Genomic DNA, 19,658 nt, shown 5'->3' with positions numbered 1-19,658 from the left:
AGTCACCTTTTTGTACCATATAAATGCAAGAAAACCTGATACCAACTATCTCTATCTCTTGTTCTTAATCAGGCTTAGTGCTGTGGATCAGTACAGCAAGGCTTCCGCGCATGCAACATTGGTATCAAAGCATTCAGGCTCAGCCACTAAGCATAGTTCCAAGGAACGTGCACAAGTCCAGTAGAAGAATACAGATGGAGTCGTTTGCAATAGACAAAGCTAGAGGAAGCATTCCTTGAGGGTATGTACGCAGAACCAGTACATCATTAAGCTCTCAGATAAGTTCCAAAGGCCTAGCAACAACAGGCATGATCAATTCCAGCAGGTTACCTCTGTTGTGTTAAGGGTAAGGGATAGCAAGCATGGAGACAACAGTGGAACAGATGCTCAGTTCTTGAACAAGACTTGGAAGTGGAGATCAAAAGTGGAAGGTGTTCAAACAAAAATATTAAAGTCAAAGTCAAAGCATAGTCACCAGAAACGTTTCTGAGTTTTGAAGGTTTTTTTTCGAAAGGTTTTGTCCGTCACCTACAAAACCATAGGTTTTAGAAATATATATATGAAATTTTAATTTATATATACATAGTAGAGGGAAGAGAGAGGAAAGAGAAGATCAAGGTAAGGAGGGCAAAGAGGAGAAGAGGGGGCAGCAATGGCAAGTGCTCACTGCTTAGAGGGCACAGGGGGTAACAAGGGACACAAGGCACAGATGTGGGGCGTTGGGGTCGCCAGCATGGGCAGATGTGGGGCCTGGGCACAGCAGCGTGGAGACTTGCGCAAAGGTGAGGCGGTGACAGAAACTTGCAACAAGCAAATCAGGGACAGTCGATGGTCGCACGCGTTTTTTGGGGGAGAGAAAACGAAAAAAATTTGATTTTTTTAAAAGTGAAGAAATTTTTTTGTCCAAGGTTTTGAAGGTTTTGTAGAAACGTTTTGTCACAAAACGTTTTGCAAGTTTCGCCAGACCAAAACGCATTTTTTGGTGACTATGAGTCAGAGTCAAAAGTAGCAGGTCAAAGCTAGAAGTCCAAGGAGGAAGAATGATAGAGTGCCCACACTGTCATCAATTTTAGCAGGATGGGATGTCACGTGCACACCCGTGCCATGGCTACTCTCTAGCATGAACAGCCTAATCCTTGATTAATCCATCAGTTAGACAGCATGTAGGACATGAGTAGCATCATCATCTTCATTACCATCAGTGTCAGCATCAGTATCATCTGAAGTAGCATCAGCATCAGTGTCAGTCCCATCATCATCATCAGCATCACCATCATCACCATGGGAGGGCATGGGACCCTGTCGGTAGCCGGCAAATTGTTGTCAGCAGCCGGCAGATTGCTGTCGGCAGCCGGCAGGTGTCCATGCACAGGCGGCAAGGTCACATAGGCAGTGGCCAACAAAGTATGGGCAAACTAGTAAAGAAAGTGCAGCATTTTATGCAACATAAGAAGGAATATTCTTGTCCACAACAGACTGACAGTAGCATCTGCTGGCTGACCTGTACCTCAGCACATATGTATAAGCATTAAAGTCCCCATTCAGCAATTAAGCAAGTTCATTCATCGAGTCATTCATCATAGAAGTCAGTAGAAGCATATGTATGGGGCTAGACCCCTTTGGGACTGACCAAGGGCTTAACCATATACAGACATAAAGTCACCTTTTTGTACCATATAAATATACAAGAAAACCTGACACCACACTATCTCTCTTCTTCTCTCTTTGTTTTAATCAGGCTTAGGGCTGTGGATCAATACAACAAGGCTTCTGTGCATGCAACAACTCTTGGGATTTTTCAAGCATCCCGGAAAAACATGGACATTTCGCATCTAGGCAATGTCTAGGCCCTAAAAACAGTTCATGTGCACAATTCAAACTTCATTTCCCATGCAGCAGGTGGGCACCACATAAATCACGTAAAACAAGTTATCTGAAAAAATCCCCATCTTTGTACCAAATTTCCATGGAAGAAAATTTCTCAATTAAATTACAGCTGGGGACACCTTTTCCTTCTCCTTGCCATTCAGTTGGGCGGATGTTGCATCCCAAGCTTGGGATGCAGCAGTGGGCTTTTAAAAGGAGAGGACTATCGTGTTGCTAAAGAATATGGTCTTCGTTCCTTTTTGTTTTTCCATGAGTAGATCCTTCTACAGTCGCAAGGTTGCAGCAATGAAGGTGTTAGGGTTAGGGTTTGGAGATGCTGCAAACAAGCGTGGAGAGCAACAGAGAGGGGGAACACGACTTTAGCATTATGCTTGATGAAAAGTGAAGTACAATAGCCACATAATAGTGACCCTAAAGATATGTGTTCACATGTCCGGCCATAAAATGTTCCGAGTGGACCAAAACACCTATAAACTGAATATAAGTGAAACTAGGCTAAACTGGGGAAAAAAACCTCCACTAATTGAAGTAAAAAGTGCCCCAGTAATCTACTGATGATCACTAGCACTCCTCTGGGTGCATACACAGCGTAAAACCCAACAAACCCCCCTGGAGTGATATGTGATCACTGTACATCATCCACCAAAAGGAAACAAATTCAAAGCACTGCGGAATGCTTCAAATTTCGGACGTGGTAATGCCTTGGTGAAGATGTCTGCCACATTCTGATCTGTAGGACAGTAGATCAGACTGATATCTCCTGCCTGGAGTCTCTCCCGAACAAAATGATAGTGAATCTCAATGTGTTTCGTGCGAGCATGAAACACAGGATTCTTGGCGACAGCAATGGCACTCTGACTATCAGTATAGATAGGTGTAGGCTCCTCCACTGAAATATCCATATCAGTCATGAGACGACGCAGCCAAACACACTCAACAGTAGTAGTGTAGGCTGCTCTGTACTCTGCCTCACAAGACAAAGTGGCCACTGTGGTCTGTTTCTTGCTGAGCCAAGAAATGCATGAAGAGCCAAGAAAGAAACAATTTCCACTCGTGGAATGTCTGGTATCAAAATCACCAGCCCAATCTGAATCACTGTAAGCGTATAACTGCATGTCACCCCCCTCAGGATAAAGCAATCCAAGAGACAAGGTACCCTGCAAATAACGGAACACACGCTTCACAGCTTGCCAATGTGAACCGCGGGCTGTGCATAAATCTGCTCAACTGAGAGACTGCATACTGAATATCTGGCCTTGTATTACACAAGTAAATGAGGCACCCAACAGCTTGAGCATATGTAGTGACATCAAAGGAAATACTGTCATCTTATAGTGACAGTTTCATCCCAGGCTCCATAGGAGTACTAATAGGTTTGCAATCCTGAAATTTAAACTTCTCCAGAAGTTTAGCAACATACCGTGATTGCAACAACCCAATGCCTCTGTTATCCTGCACAAACTGTATGCCCAAATAGTAATGTACAAGCCCCAAGTCAGACATGTCAAATGTCTGTTGCAGTATCTCTTTAAAAGCTGCAATTTTGTCATCATTTGATCCCATGAGCAAGAGATCATCCACATAAAGACTGATGACCAGCAGATCTGTCTCTTCTTTCTTTACATACAGAGTGGCTTCTGATGGACTGTTCATAAATCCCTGAGTGAGTAGAAAAGCATCTATTTTTGCATACCAAGCTCGTGGAGCTTGTTTCAAACCATACAAAGCCTTTTTCAGCCTGCATACTTTCCCCTCATGACCATGTTCTGCAAAACCCATGGGCTGAAATACATAAACTTCCTCCTCGAGGTCCCCATGTAGGAATGCAGTCTTTATGTCCAACTGGTGAACAACCCAACCAAAATGTGCAGCCAATGCAATGACACACCTAAGTGTCGACATACGGGATGTAGGAGCAAATGTCTCCTCATAATCAATGCCCTTCTTCTGTGCATAGCCCTTTGCAACTAGACGGGCTTTGTACCTGTCAATGGATCCATCTGCATGTCTTTTCAACTTATAGACCCATTTAGTACCAATTGCTTTCTTGCCTTTGGGCAGATCAACCAAATCCCATGTTTGATTCCTTTTAATAGAATCAAGCTCATCCTGCATGGCTTTGTTCCAATGCACATTATCTCGTGCATCCACAAATGAATCAGGCTCATCATCATCCTGTAAACTGGCTGCCATAACCAGATTCAAATCCATGATGTGTGCATGCTCATTGGTCCTTGTCTCCCTACGAGTACGACCAGCAAGAGGACCCTCTAAATGGCTGTCCTGTAATGTCCTCAAATACCATCTAGGTATATGTCTGACCTGTGGTGCCTGCTGCCCCATGTTTGGTTGAGCTTCTGGCTCATTTTGCTGCTGAATTTCTGCACCACCTACATCTTTTGCTGGCTGTCCTGTACCCTCATGAGTTGGATCACCAACTGTGGAATGAAACTCCATAGGTAGTAGACCTTGAAACACATCATTTTCAGCCTGATTTACCTCATAACCAGCCATGGATATTTTTGATTTTTCATCAAAAATCACATCCCGACTAGTGAATATCTTCCTGGATAGTGGGTCATATAACCTGTAGCCCTTGCTCTCACGGCTATACCCAACAAAAATGCATTTTGTGGCTTTATCATCCAGCTTCCTCCTCAACTCTTTGGGTATGTGTGCATATGCAAGACACCCAAAGATACGAAAATGCGATACAGAAGGCTTGTGGCCATGCCAAGCCTCAAAAGGAGTAATAGAAACCAATACCTTTGTGGGACATCGATTCAAAATATGACAAGCACACATGACAGCTTCCACCCAAAAGATATGTGGTAGCCTTTTTGCCTTTAGCAAACATCTGGCCATCTCCATGAGTGACCGATTCTTCCTTTCTGCATCCCCATTCTACTGTGGAGTGTAAGGAGTAGTATACTGATGTTTTATACCTCTACTCCCAAGAAAGGAATTCAGCATATGTGACATATATTCCCAAGAAAGGAATTCAGCATATGTTTTATACCTCTACTCCCAAGAAAGGAATTCAGCATATGTGACATATATTCCCCCCCTCGGTCAGAACGGAGAGTCTTGACCTTGCATCCTGACTCTGTCGCAGCAAGTGCTACAAAGGCCAAAAAATGCATCATATACCTGTGATTTCTGTGTCAAAGGATAGACCCAGCATATACGAGAGAAGTCATCAATAAATGTTGCAAAATAGAAGCAACCACCTAATGACTTCGTCTGCATGGGACCACAAAGATCACTGTGTATGAGCTGCAACTTTGCAGTTGCTCTAAGAGCCTGATCACGTGGGAAGGAAAACCTATGCATTTTTCCCAAAATACATCCTTCACAAATGTGATCTGGAGGCTTCTCCATGAGAGGTAGATCTGTAAACATGTTATGTCGCTGCATAAGCATAAGACTACCAAAATTTACATGCCCCATGCGAGCATGCCATAACTCCGCATCAACCATAGCTGGAGTAAGAGTGAATGCATTATAAGCAGACTGATCCACTGGCTGAAATGCATCCAACTGATAAAGTCCATGACATAATGTACCAGTAAGAATCAAGGTCAAGGCATTAGCTTTCTCTCTAACCATGCATTTATCATCATCAAAGTGGACTTGCATACCACAATGTGCTAAAGAAGAAATGGACAACAAATTCTTCTTTATCCCTGGTATATATAAGGCATCTGTAAGGCGGAGAATGGAGCCATCAATGGGTGTGAGCTGAATCTCCCCAATGCCACGAACTGGATATGAAGCATTGTTGGCACACTGAACAGTTTTGCCAACAGGGGCAGGGCCAACATGACTAAACAAATCCCTGTGAGATGTGATATGCTTTGAGGCACCACTATCAAAATATCAAGTACATGCATGCTCTGTCAAACTGAGTGCCTGTGAAGACCAAGAGGCATCATAGCTGCATGTATAAAAACAGTAATCCCTGTCCTCAACAAAAGAAGCAGTCTCTGGAGGAGCTTTAGAAGCATCATTAACAGACATCCCAGCTTCCTTTGCCTTCTCTTTGGCAATTCTCTTCCTACATTCCGTGATGTAGTGACCTGGCTTCTTACAGTAATGACATTTGCCCTTCTTCTTGGGCTGTCCATCACCTTTCTTGGTATCCTGTGAAGAACCACCATCACCTGAATTTTGATTTGAACTCTTTGGCTGAGTTTTTCCTTTCCCCTTTTGACCTGTAGTAAATGCTTGTTCAGCATTTGTGTTCATATTCATATTCTTCCTCATTTGCTCCTCTTGTAGTAAGAGAGCAACAAGTTCCTGATACTTGAGGGGTTCAACAGCATTCCTCATGCTGAGGTTCAAAGAGGTATGAAAAGCCAAGTAAGATCTTGGCAAAGAGTGCAAGATAGTGGACACAAGCTGTCTCTCAGGAATGATCTCATCCACATTGATGAGTTGCTCTCTCAAATCCTGCAGCTTGTTTAAGTGGCTAGACATATCATCTCCTTCATTCATTTTCTGATTTTCCAGCTCTCTTTTCAAAAATGAGATCCTAGCCTCATTACGAGCAGCATACATCTGCTCCAAAGTCACCCATGCATTCTGTGAAGAGCCAGCTGAACGAATATGAGGTATAATGGACCTCTGTACTGACAATGCAATGAGTGACAAAGCTTGTGCATCCCTGGCATCCCATGTCTTTTGAGCATTTGTTCTTTGAACAGGCAATGGCTGCACTGGAGCCTGTACCTGTTGTCCTCGTCCACGAGCACCCCCTTGGGGAGGAGTCTCTGGAGCCAATGGACCTGGACGTGGTTCATCACCACTAACAAAATCCCAAAGACCTTTTGCCACAAGCACATTTTTCAGCATAAAACTCCACAAGGAGTAGTTCGTGCCGTCCAATTTGTCTTCCTTAGACAAATACGTGAATACATCACTTTGCTGTTGATTTGCCATTATGTTTACGCACAATGTTGTACCTGTGTATCAAAAAACCCAATAGCAAAAACCCTGAAAATAACTGTACTCCACTGAATACAGTTCACCCAAATATGCCTGCACTCTCAATCCTCTGAATGTGCAGCTCAATGCACCAATGACTGAGTAGAGCAGCAAAAGGCGTACACAATGCCAAAATGCCCCAAAAATGCCCAAATTTACTGCACCCAAACTGTGCAAAAAACCTGTAGAGTTCTTTGCTAGAAAGTCTGCCTGTATTTGCCTGTAGATTTTCACAGAGAAAATAAAAATGCCCAATATTCAAAACTTGTAATGCTTACCACAGTGTGATGTTAGCAGGTACAAATTGACTTCAATGCGAATGACTGTTGTACTGTGTAGGTACAGTTTACTGTATGGAGCAGACTGCAGGTACAGTTGAAGTACAGTGGATGTATTCTGACGGAGCACTGTACTGAACAGTGCGAACAGGTACTCTGCAGGTCGGGTACAGTACGGGTATAAAGAAGTCGACTAGAGCTGTGTCGACTGTATTCAGGTACAGTCGGCGCTGTCTTGTACAGTTGGTGCAGGCAGTTGACAGTTGGCGCTTACAGGCACGGAGGCTGCAGTACAGCGGCGCTGTCAGGTACAGACGTACATAGCAGGTACAGGCGCAGTCGTTCGAAGCTGGTACACGTGCGCTGACAGGAACAGAAGCTGAAGGCGGCGCTGACTGTACGGAGCAGGTACGGGTGCTGACAGCGACGAACAGGTACGGCAGCTGCTGCAGGCGAGCAGCTGTACGATTACTGCAGGCGGCGCACAGGTGTACGGGCAGCAGCAATAATGTACGGAATTGTATGGGCAGGGCAAGGCAAGCCTTCAATGCTCTGATACCAAATGAAGGCAATGAAGGTGTTAGGGTTAGGGTTTGGAGATGCTGCAAACAAGCGTGGAGAGCAACAGAGAGGGAGAACACGACTTTAGTATTATGCTTGATGAAAAGTGAAGTACAGTAGCCACATAATAGTGACCCTAAAGATATGTGTTCACATGTCCGGCCATAAATGTGCCGGGTGGACCAAAACACCTATAAACTGAATATAAGTGAAACTAGGCTAAACTGGGGGAAAAAACCTCCACTACCTGAAGTAAAAAGTGCCCCAGTAATCTACTCATGATCACTAGCACTCCTCTGGGTGCATACACAGCGTAAAACCCAACAAACATGTGGTCACAAAGCAGCCACAATGCTAAGGGGGGCTTGCGTGGATTTGAACTCGGGAACTCCCCTCCCCAAGTCACAAGCCCGCACCATGGACTACGCACCTATTGGCAATTGGGTCTTCCTTCCTAATTAAGATTGGCAATTAAGTAAAATCAAAGATTAAGGACTGTGTCAATTGAATGCCCTAGGAGAGTCCATAAGTCCTCATGCGGAGTTCTTTTAATGAGAGGAAAATTACTTTTTGTAAACTAAGTAGAACTTTCTATTATACCCTGATGCAAAACACTCACTTCGAGGAAGGGAAGTTTCTTTTTGTAACTCAAGCTAGATTAGCTGCTTTAATCTAGCAAGGGGGAAACCTATTCAAAGGTCCCTCTTGCAAGACAAAGGATATGGGCAGTACCCATCCAGCCTTGTACTCATCTATGGCAATATCAATGAAATCCCATGGTTGTTTTGGGGGGGACTTGGGCCCTAGTGCAACGTCTATGATCAAGCTTTGGCTTAGTGGGTAACTCTTTCAGAGTTTCTGCATCAATTTTTTATTCAAGAATTTATAATCATGTTAAGGAGGAAATAGTAACGCCTAGAGCAATATGGAACTTTACACATCTTTCCCTTTTGTATTGCCTTATATAAAACTTTCCCAAAGTCCTAGAAAATTACACAGCTGTGTTTCTTTTGTTCCATGCATAAGCGAGAATTCCCCTCTTCTTTCCTCCTACTGCACACTTGCAGGCACAACGCTTCAAAAAATAGTAAAAATGAGAATCTGGATGCATCATACATGACCTTGTTACTACAGTAGGAAATTTCATCATGTTTTTTTCTTCCTGAGATCTCATGATAAGGTTATAAATTAGAAAGTGACAATAACCAATGCTGGAGGTGAATGACAGCATGGAGTACTACTTGGAGAAGACATTTTACAAAACAGCTTCACTCATGGCTAATAGCTGCAAAGCAATTGCACTTCTTGCTGGTCAGTCTGGAGCAGTCGCAACGTTCGCCTATGACTATGGGCGACATTTGGTAACAACAATTTTCTTTTACAATTTTTAGTATGCATGCATCTTCCTTTTTCTTTTTCAAAATTTCTAGTAAGGTCCTTCGCGTTTTTTTAAATATGAAACATGCATTTAAGAACATATTTTTCTTTTCCTGTAGAAGACATAAATATTCGATTATCTCATGTCTGGAGGGTGCAAGTGTGATATGCTGAAGTACTCAAATTTTAAGAGCTAAAGGATGAAATGTTGAATTTTGAACCTTTGAGCCACGCTTGTGGTTTGCAAGGTAAGTGGGAGTCAATGGTTTTTCTGGAATTGCCGAAATATTAACCCCAAATCCATGAGCATTCAAGACCACGTTAGCAAAGCCTGAAAAGGGCTCCCATGCTGTACAGGCAGTCTATCCCTTGTATGTTTGAGTATTGTGCCATTGGCTCCTGAGCTCAACTCATGTCTTCTAGCTAGGCCGTTGATGTACACTAGGCATTGGCTTTTGTGCTCATGGATCTGTAAGGGAAGACCAGCCCTGTCCCACATGTAGTGTAGTCTATTTGCATAGCATGCTGTACTGCAGCGTTGTGTTTCTGGATTCTTCTCTTTCAATGGTTTAATTTGTTTTAAGTAACCACCACCTTGTTTTTTTTTTCTGGGATAAAGATCCTTCTATTAGTTAAAAATCAAACACTAGTTAAAAATCAACCAGCCAAAGCTAGGTGGGGAGTAGGAACTGACTCTATTTTGCAGTAGGATAGTCATAGAGACAGCCAAAGCTACCTTCTCACGCCTGCAGAGCCTTGTACAGGCTACCCCCATGCTTGATATCCTTGATGGCCCCCTCCTCCTACCAGCTGGGGGTTAGCTCCATAGGCTGTACGATGATGATGGTCGCATTTTGTATCATATGGCTCGGATTTGACCTTCCCAACTCATAGCTCTACTCTTTGTTTTCTTTTTTTACCATAATGAGATTATATTGGACACTACTGTATCACTTTTGGTCTCATAGATCCATTGGGACTTTTGAAGACATTTAATGTAACTTTCTTTCTTTCTCTGCACGCACAAGGTTCTTGTTGCTATATGTCATGGTGTCCCAAGGTGAGGGAGAGGGTTGCTATGAGTGGAAAGGGATGAGGGAGAGGGTTGCTATGAGTGGAAAGGGATGGGGGTGGGGTGTGTTGGAAATTGGGGCCACTTCCCGGGAGGTCACCCATCCCAGTAGTGTTGACGCCACTGCACGCTTAACCTTCACCACTCTATTCCCTTTCAAGCCACAAAAATTGGAGGGATGATAATGGACCTAGTCTTTTGTTATTTATGTATGATCTCATTATCCCTAGCACTATTCATGTGGTAGATGGCCAGGCCATGACCTTCCAACACCCTCAGGACTTAGGGCACTTAGAGGTTCTAATAACACTTGGCTTAGAGGTATGCCTACCCTTTCAGAGATGTCTCCCGACTATTCCAACATATGCCCATCCTGCGAGTGATTACTCCAGGCATACGAGCATGACACAGCCTTCTTAGTTGTACACACATTCGGCCTTCGTTCAGCTCCACCGAGAGGAATCGGCAAGTCTACCATCTCCGCTAATATCACCCCAACATGCCTTCCCTACCTCTAATACCATGATGGAAATTGGAGGCCACTTCCTGGGAGGTCACCCATCCCAGTAGTGTTCACGCCACTACGCGGTTAACCTCCACCACTCTATTCCCTTCCAAGCCACGAAAATTGATGGAGGAGGAATGATAATGTCCCTAGGCTTCCATTATTTATGTATGATCTCATTATCCATGGCACTATGCATGTGGTATGTAGACGGCCAGGCCATGACGTTCCAATGGGGGGAGGGGGGGCACTCATACAAATAGATAAAAATAGATAAGATATATATATATATCATGGTGTCCCAAGGTGAGGGAGAGGGTTGCTGAGTGGAAAAGAGGGGATGGGGGGGAATCGCCTGATCAAGATCCTCAGGAACCGGCATCTGGGCAAAGGAAACTGGAGGGCATGGCTTGTTACACGTAACCAACTTGAATAGCTTTCTGAGGTCATCAAAACATAAAACAATATTTAAGGGGCCTCAACCTTACCCATGAAAAGGTCATCTGGTGGAGGTAATTTGAGTTGACTCACATCAGTGAGAACTGGGAGCTCTTTGCTGAAGACCTGTACCAAAGGTTTCTGCCTCCACAATATTTCAAAAGCGTAAGGATGAGAACAGAACTATTGTACAGGAGGTGGAGAATCAGTGGCAGCTCCTGCCAACAACAGTTAAAGATAGCCATCCAGTTATAGAAGGGTGAACCTGATTAGTTTGGCCTGAAAGTAGATCCAAAGGCCTTTGTTGAAGGGCTTGAACCAATGATTGGCTTAAGAGGTTGATCCTGTTGTCAACAAAAGGGTTGATGCATCATAACCCAACAGTAATACAAAGGCAAAAGAGTTTAGGAGCTAGCTTTGTACGTGAAGTTGTAATAGATGGATCTAGTATGAGCCTGAGAGACACTTAGTAGTAGCAAGATGCAGAAGTCCTTATACAGCACGTTGGCTAGGACAGTTTCCTTTTAATTTGGGGTTTGGATCTCTAACTCTAAGATCCTTTCTTTGTGTCTTCCATCCTTGGTGATTTAACTACTCCACAATACGACTATTGCAGTACACACCAACCACTTTCAAGCATAAGTACCTTCTTACAGCGGCTTTCAGATTTCAAGCCAGCGTTGTTTGGAAGAAAGTGTTTTTGGCCCCTTCCTGTATGACTCCCATCACGACGTTGAATCTACTTCGGATCATAACAAGATAAAATTGAGGATGCTACAGTGATTACTACCGACCTCGGAGGCCATGTTCACAAGGAAACTAGTACTAAAAGCAGCCACCACTATGGATAACTGTCTATTCAGCAGTGCTGTCATAGCTGTAGAACAAACGAAGGAAACACATATAGTGAGTCATAGATGAGTCGTTATCTCACAGGCACATGAGAGATAGCTAGATGATTTAAAACCCCTTTTTTTTGTTTTGCAGGGCATGGCTTTTCAGCTGGTTGATGACATGCTTGACTTCACAGGAACAACAGCATCACTTGGCAAAGGAGCTCTCTCTGATATTCGACAGGTACATTTGATTCAGTTTAACAAACACTCTAGTAGAGAGCAAGAGTTCACAAAATCCAATGAATATTCTTTAAACTCCACATGGCAACCAGACAATCTTTGATCTGTAAGGCAAAGAATATTCTTTAAACTCCACATGGCAGCCAGACAATCTTTGTTTTGTAAGGCAAAGATTGACTGCGGGTGCATGTGCAGTTATACATACATACATACATATATATATATAATATAATATATATATATGTATATATAATATATATAATATATAATATAATATAATATGTATAATATATAATATAATATAATATAATATAATATATATATATATGTAATATATATATATATATATATATATATATATGTATGTATGTATGTATGTATGTATGTATAATTTGATCAATTAATGACACCTTGGTCCACAAACAAACCTAAAGCTCTATACCAAAAGGGTAATTTTGGATTTTCTGGCAGGGCATTGTCACAGCTCCTTTGCTGTTTGCCTTGGAGCAGCAACCACAAATACATGATTTAATTGGTCGCAAGTTCAAGAATCTTGGGGATGTTGACCTTGTAAGATTCTAAGTGCCTCTTCACCTTTTTGATCGTCTGTTTGTCATGCATTTGTCATCGCAAGATTCTAAGCTTTCTTCACCTTCTTGGTTGTCGTTTGTAAGAGTTCAAGCTTTCTTCGCATTATTTGTGAAATTATAAGCTTTCTTCGCATTATTTGTAAAATTATAAGCTTTCTTCTTGTTACTACTGCCACTGGCTTTTTGTACTAAAGCCTCCCCATAGTTTTCATGCTGTTGTGCGTCAGAATCACTTCCTCGATTAGTAAGAGGTCTTCTGCAATTTTGCTTAGGGTAAGGGGGGCAGTTTAAGGTCACCAGAAGTTTCTTTCAAAAAAAACTATTGACCACTAGGGAGCAAACCCAATCAAGCAGTTCCACCCCTCAACCTGTTCCCAAGCATTTTCAGGTGTGCGCTCTTCCAACCGTAGCATCATAGAATGTCTTTGTACCAGGAGTGCCAGTAAAGAATAACATGGGGGGGGAGAAGAAGTGCAGGGAGAGAGACCTAGGAAATTCAGTATATTTTGCCAATAAACAGTGGCCACCTCAGCGTTTTCTGGATTGTTGTGCCAATGATTTGGTACTTGGATGACGTAAGACAAGGGATTTGGTGCCTCTGTACTGGCATCTGCCTGCTTACCGAATCCCTTGCCCCAAAATAAATATATGCGTTCAATCACATGGCTTGATTGTGATCTCCAAAGACTTATTGTAAACTATGGTACAACTCACCTGTATCACAGCTCAGGTTGTCAAGCAAGAGGGCACAAGAAAGGCTTTCTCAAAGCTGTTGACCAGCAACCCAGCATGATGGCAAACCCATAAGAATTTTCTTTTCCTGCACACTTTTGAGTCGTCTCCTTTGTCCCTTAGTCTCTCTGTTTTCTCCCCTGCTTCTCTTGTCACTTACCTGTTTTGGGGGGATTTGGAAAGTATGATTTGTTTTTCATTCCAAAGATAGGAATATTTTATTCCCCTATGATATTGATGCTCAGAGCAGGGCACAAGAGAAGATGATGCACGTAGACTTCATTTTGAATATGGATGCACTTTGGGCTGCTTGTAGAGCACTGTATACTATCATATACTATCAAGAAGAGATAACAAGAGGCGCACTCGCAAATCATAATGACATAGGAAAAGGCAAAAGAGAGTGGGAAATTCTGGCTATGCATGAAAGGCTAGAAGCACAAGGAGTTGGGAGACTTTACCTTGCAGGATATGTATAACCATTGCAAACAACTGTATCGAGATGAGGGTACAGGGACCATGCCTAAGTTTGGAGCATTTGTTGAATCAATCCCTTCTTTCTTCACCACAAAGGATGTAAGGCAAGGCCCAAAAGAATGTCAAACCACCAAGCGGCAGACCTCCAAGGATCCTTCCATCAGTATAGATCGGTCGTTATTGGTGTTTCTACAGTGGTGTACAATTCAGCTTGACTCTTGGTCCTCCGAGATCTTGCGTTTGGCTTATTGTCAGTCCAAAGTCATTCTCTTCAAAGTTATAAAAGCAAATACTATTCCGGTAAGGGGATAGGGGGCCCTTCAGTGGGTAATTCGGGACCCAATCTGGTGTACAGTTTCTATCTCTCTCTCTAAATCTCTTAAAGTTCGAAGTCATAAAAGTGGATTGCTAATCTCACAAAACTTAGGATACAGAAGGCAGTGTGAGACTTGTGTGATAGGATCCTTGAATACGAATACTTCCACTGCATGTTACATGCAGCCATGGAAGCTAACAACCCCAACTCATTGCAGGGATCTAGAGAGAATCAGGCAACTGTGTCCTATTGAGTAGACTGAGAGGGATGTTGCAGGGAGAGCAAATTACGTGGGAGAGGAGGATCAATCAAGTCAACCACTCTCTAGGGATGGCTGAGTCAATGGTGGCAATGAGGTCAGCTGCGGTTCGCTGTGCTGTGCACCGATGCTTCTTCTGTTCTGCAGGTAGCTTTGAGAAGAAGAGCCAGGAGCCAAAATGACTGAGCAGGTTGAGCATCCCCCAAGGAATGAAGGATACCTTGCTGAACTGGTGACCAAAGGAGGACAGACACAATAAACTTTTGAGATTAAGGGCTGTGGTAGTTGCTCTTCCTGGATCCTTTATTGTGATTTCATGAGTTTTATCCCTCACGCATCTGGTGAATCAGCCTTCCTTCAGAACTAACTACTCTTGTGCCTATTGTGCTCAGACCAGTCCAAGTCGGTGATGGTACCTCAGAAATATACCAAGTGCTTGACATGCCTTCATATATCGAATGTCCGACTCTTAGATGAATGTCTCAAAAATGAAGGCAACATCAACCGTATCATGAAAATAAAGAGAGAGAGTTGTGGCTGCTTGTGTTAGCCTTTTTTGAGGAGTTTAAGCTGTCAACAAAATGTCCCATGCCCTGATTTACAAGGGAGTTTTTGAACAATATCTCATACCATTATTTCAGGCATCTTATTATATTTGATTGAGTCTCAATTCTGTATTGGATCTCTCAGTATAGGGTGGGATCTCTACCATTCCATATTCTTTTCTTTTCTCCAGTAAGTTTAGAACTGGAAGAGCCAAGGACCACAAAGGGCTACAATCTGCAAGCAGTGAAGACTCAAGGCTGATATTTTAAAGTTCAAATAATCTTCTTGTAATTTTAGATTCATTAATATCTCAATTTGTGTGGCTTCATTTTTATATTTTGCAGGCTGTTGAGTTATTGAAAAAGACTGATGGCATAGAGAAGACCCGCCAACTAGCTTCCGACCATGCTGCGCAAGCAGCAGCAGCAATCCATGCCCTTCCACCCTCTCAATCAGAGCGAGCAAACAAATGCAGAAAAGCACTCGTGGAAATTACTCAGCAAGTGATAACAAGGACAAAATAAAGGCCAGAGGAATAGGATTGTTCTTATTGTTTTGGGGGTGTGCAGATGTGCTATGATCCCATTGGTTTAATTTTGTTATTAAAGTTAAAAAGCAAAAAGAACTCTGGAGGCATTTGACAGGCCTGCAATTTTTAAGGTTTCCTCGAAAAATTTTCACGTGTCCAAGGGAAAGCAAAGGTGTCTTTGAGAATTCGTTTTCAAGAGGAAACCCAACTGGTACATTGATTGAGTACACCTTTTTGAAGAGTAAAAAGCATTGGCCTTGTTGCATTGCACCCCAATGGTGTAGCAAAATGTTGCCATGTGCTGTGGCCACCATCATGTAAAGTTTTCTTATACAAACCGCCATGCAAAGCTATATGCATACTAGTATAATCTTTTTCAAATTTTATGGATACTCAATTAAATGTCTTTGCCTGTACTTGATTTTGCAAGTAACCAATAATGTGTAAAACAGATGCAAGGATCGCAATGCCACATGTTTTGAAGGATGGCCATGTGCTTCCCACAAGACATCATGTTTTATTTGCTTGGATTAAAAGCATTCTCTAAAAGCTTTTTCATGTCTTACCAACATGCTCACATCCAGTTTCGAGCCAAAGAGACTAACACTAGGCTCACATCCGGTTTCGAGCCAAGATCACATCATGTCCCTGTATAAGCTCATGTCACATCTAAATTTTATATGATTAGAGACTCATGTGGCCAACCATTGTGCAAATTTGGGCTCAATTTTACTTGTTTCCTTGTTCTCTTGGACTTATTTGGGGATGTCTTAATATTCCTAATCCTAATATAGGGATCTATGCAAGTAATGAAGTTCTTAATGGTTGATTTGATGTGCTCAAATACATGCAATGCATGAATGAGAAAAGACACAAATTTCCCACTCTAATCCACAAGATTGGACTTTCTAGCCAAGGTCTTCAAAGTGGATCTCACCCCTAATCACGAAGGCTAAGCAATCTTGCAATGAAATCCAAGCCTTTTGGGCCTAAAAGCCATGCAAATAGCCAAGAAAAGTTAGGGTTTTTCCTTCCAAAATTTTTAAATTGAATGTCCTAAAACCTACTACAAACAAGATTGGAAATAACATTACAAATAAATCTGAGGCTTTGAAAATGTCTTATACAGTGTGACCTTCTCGAGTAATATTGGGTGAACTTAATATTGCAACAGCTTGGGGCCATATATGTTCAAGTTGAAAGCTTACATAGCCAGCCTTGGCAAAACGTATCTCATTGGGAGCTATGCCCTAGAGCCACAAAATGCAACTTTCCCCTGGTGCAATTGTGGATGTGCTAGTCCATTGTATGGGTCCTCACTTCATTTGTCCTACCAGAGAGCTCCATATCCATGGGTGTGGAGGAAGAGCTCGAACCAACTTGATGGAGGTGAGAAGAAGGCTTTCTACATTATGGATCAATCTCACAAGACATAAAATGAGAGGGGAAGCTTATGTGAGAGAGATCCTATTATCCAGGTGTGATTATTAAGCGTTCAAAAGAACACAAAGGGAGAAGAGAAAAGAGAGCTCACAAAGGGAGATCCTACAACCAACCCTATCCATGTATACATCATTGAGCTATGTAAAGATTCAAAAGAAGACAAAGGAAGAAGAGGAAAGAGAGCTCACGAATATTCTATTGCAAGGGGAATAAATTTATATTACTCAATGGAAAAATTACCTTACTACTAGTGTTCGCACTTGATTGGAAATAACTTAAAATTGTCCATGGCCACTATGTCTAGCCTTATATACAGAGTCATTGATTTTTCCATTTGGCATAAGTACAGAGTAAGTTCGTACCATCTATTTTGATGTCTTACAAGAGGTTACTACATAAAAGTAGGATGGTGAAGTGTCTTACAACGGTAGGGTAGGTGAGTGAGACCATTAACTAGAGTTGTGAATATAGAATCTATCAAAATTTTGAAACATAAATGCTTCATCCCTACCAATCCTTGGTCAAAACCGTAAGCTATATTAATCATAAGTCTCTATCTTGTATTTGATTTTCTAAAACCAAGTCCCCTCACCTTAGGTTAAGTGTCCTCTGATGGAATAGGACATCCCACACTAGAAATGTAGGTACATCGAGAAACCTTACATGTAGTAGATCTTAGCATCTCACGCCATCGAGATATACACCATTTAAAATTTCCTTTAAATGCATAAGATTGAGTTGTAGTGATTAATTCCTCCTTTTGCCTTGTTTTGATGTAGCTAGACTTCCACCTGAATGTCTTGGTCAAACCTTTAGGTGAGCTCCACATCAATATATGTCCTTAACATTTTTGGTGTCATATCCACATCAATCTAGGGTTTTGAAAATTTCTTATGCTAAAAAATGACTAGTGTTCGTGCAATAAATGTCCCTACTATTAAATCATTGGCACACATGTCAACAGTAAATGGCGAGCCAAAATCAACATATAGCAACAAGAGTTAAGTCCTTCACATGAATTTATGAAAAGCCTAACATAAATCCTCAATCTCTATAGCAACTAAGTCCTTCACATGACTTGATGAAAAGCCTAACCTAAGTCCTCAATCTCTCGTCTCAAAAACATTGAGACAATCCATATAGCAAAAACATGTCAACAGTAAATGGTGAGCCAGAATCAACATATAGCAACAACAGTTAAGTCCTTCACATCAATTCATGAAAAGCCTAACCTAACTCCTCAATCTCTCGTCTCAAAAACATTGAGACGATCCATAGGTGTTGCAAAAGCGCCTAAAGAGACATGCTAAATACTAAAGGATACTACATCCTCTTGGTCCTAGAAGTCCATGCCATCATCAACATCTGGAGTAGGACTCATCACATAAAGAAAAAAGAATCAAGAAGATAACTTCATGGGTTCTCACCTTGGAAAAGGGAAAGCCATATCATGTAGCACCAGAACGGGATAATGTAGGGCTGGTTATATACCGAAGCATCATACATTTCCTAATCTTCATAGTTAATGCATTTTGCTTAATTTCTTCATTTTAGCCAAAATTAGGTTAAATAATATCTCTTTGGCCAAAATACACGTACTTTTATGCAACTAATAATAATAACACTCGTTCTATGCTTTTCTCAAAGTACAATTTTCACCTCCCCAGGTAATATTGGGTGATCATAATATTACAATAGCTTGGAATGGATCGGATTCCAAGCTGAGCCCTTAAGGTACTCCCGAAGTGTGGCACCATGTATGTTCAAGTTGAAAGCTTACGTAGCTAGCCTGGACAAAACATGTGTCATTGGTAACCTTGCCTTAGAGGCACAAAATGCAACTTTCCCCATGATTGTTGTGGATGTGCTAGTCCATCGTCTCGATCCTCACTCCGTGTTCACACCAAAGAGCTCCATATCCATGGGTGTGGAGAAAGAGCTTGAACCACCTTGGTGGAGGTGAGAAGAAGTTTTCCTACACTATGAATCAATCTCACAAGAGAGGTGGAATGAGAGGGGAAGCTCATGTAAGAGAGATCGTACAACCAACCCTATCTATGTGCGATCATCAAGCTATGTAAAGATTCAAAAGAACATTAAGGGAGACTAGGAAAGAGAGCTGACAAAGGGAGATCCTACAACCAACCCTATGTATCATCAAGCAATGTAAAGATTCTAAAGAACACAAAGGGAGAAGAGAAAATAGAGCTCATAAGTATTCTATTGTAAGGGGAATGATTTTGTATTACTCAATGTCAAAATTACCTTACATATACAAGTTACTAGTAGTGTTAACACTTTGCTGGACATAACTTAAAAATAGTTTATGGCCACTATGTCTAGTCTTAAGCAAGTATATACACAAATTCAATGATTTTCCCATTTGGCATAAAGCACAAAGTAAGGCCGCATTATATGTTCCATCATCTTATAAGAGGTAATCTAATATAGAAAGGTAAGATAGTGAAGCGTCTTATAAAGGAAGGTCGAGTGAGTGACACCATTCATCCGAGTGGTTAATATAGAATCTATCAAAATTTTGAAAACATAAATGCTTTATCCCTACCACTTTCTTAAGTGGGTCAC

General features: G+C 41.8%; 1 protein-coding gene across 3 annotated transcripts in view; it reads left to right on the top strand.

The window, feature by feature from the left end:
• Nucleotides 1–16,041, top strand: part of LOC147603614 (solanesyl-diphosphate synthase 1, mitochondrial-like) — a 93,427-nt gene extending 77,386 nt beyond the window's left edge. For 2 of the 3 annotated variants that reach the window (XM_086796474.1, XM_086796475.1), the window contains 4 exons: nucleotides 8,941–9,073; nucleotides 12,092–12,181; nucleotides 12,652–12,750; nucleotides 15,445–16,041. In XM_086796474.1, the coding sequence (XP_086652600.1) occupies nucleotides 8,941–9,073; nucleotides 12,092–12,181; nucleotides 12,652–12,750; nucleotides 15,445–15,624 (502 nt within the window). In that variant the 3' untranslated portion in view covers nucleotides 15,625–16,041. The remainder of the gene's footprint in view (nucleotides 1–8,940; nucleotides 9,074–12,091; nucleotides 12,182–12,651; nucleotides 12,751–15,444) is intronic. The other variant, XM_086796476.1, reaches the window with a different exon arrangement.
• Nucleotides 16,042–19,658: the final 3,617 nt, after the last annotated feature.

Source organism: Cibotium barometz, chromosome 63 (genome assembly GCF_041138505.1).
Source record: "Cibotium barometz isolate CiBa-2024 chromosome 63, ASM4113850v1, whole genome shotgun sequence".
In the NCBI taxonomy this organism is placed as follows: Eukaryota; Viridiplantae; Streptophyta; class Polypodiopsida; order Cyatheales; family Cibotiaceae; genus Cibotium; species Cibotium barometz.
This window is presented reverse-complemented; position numbering and strand designations above follow the sequence as displayed.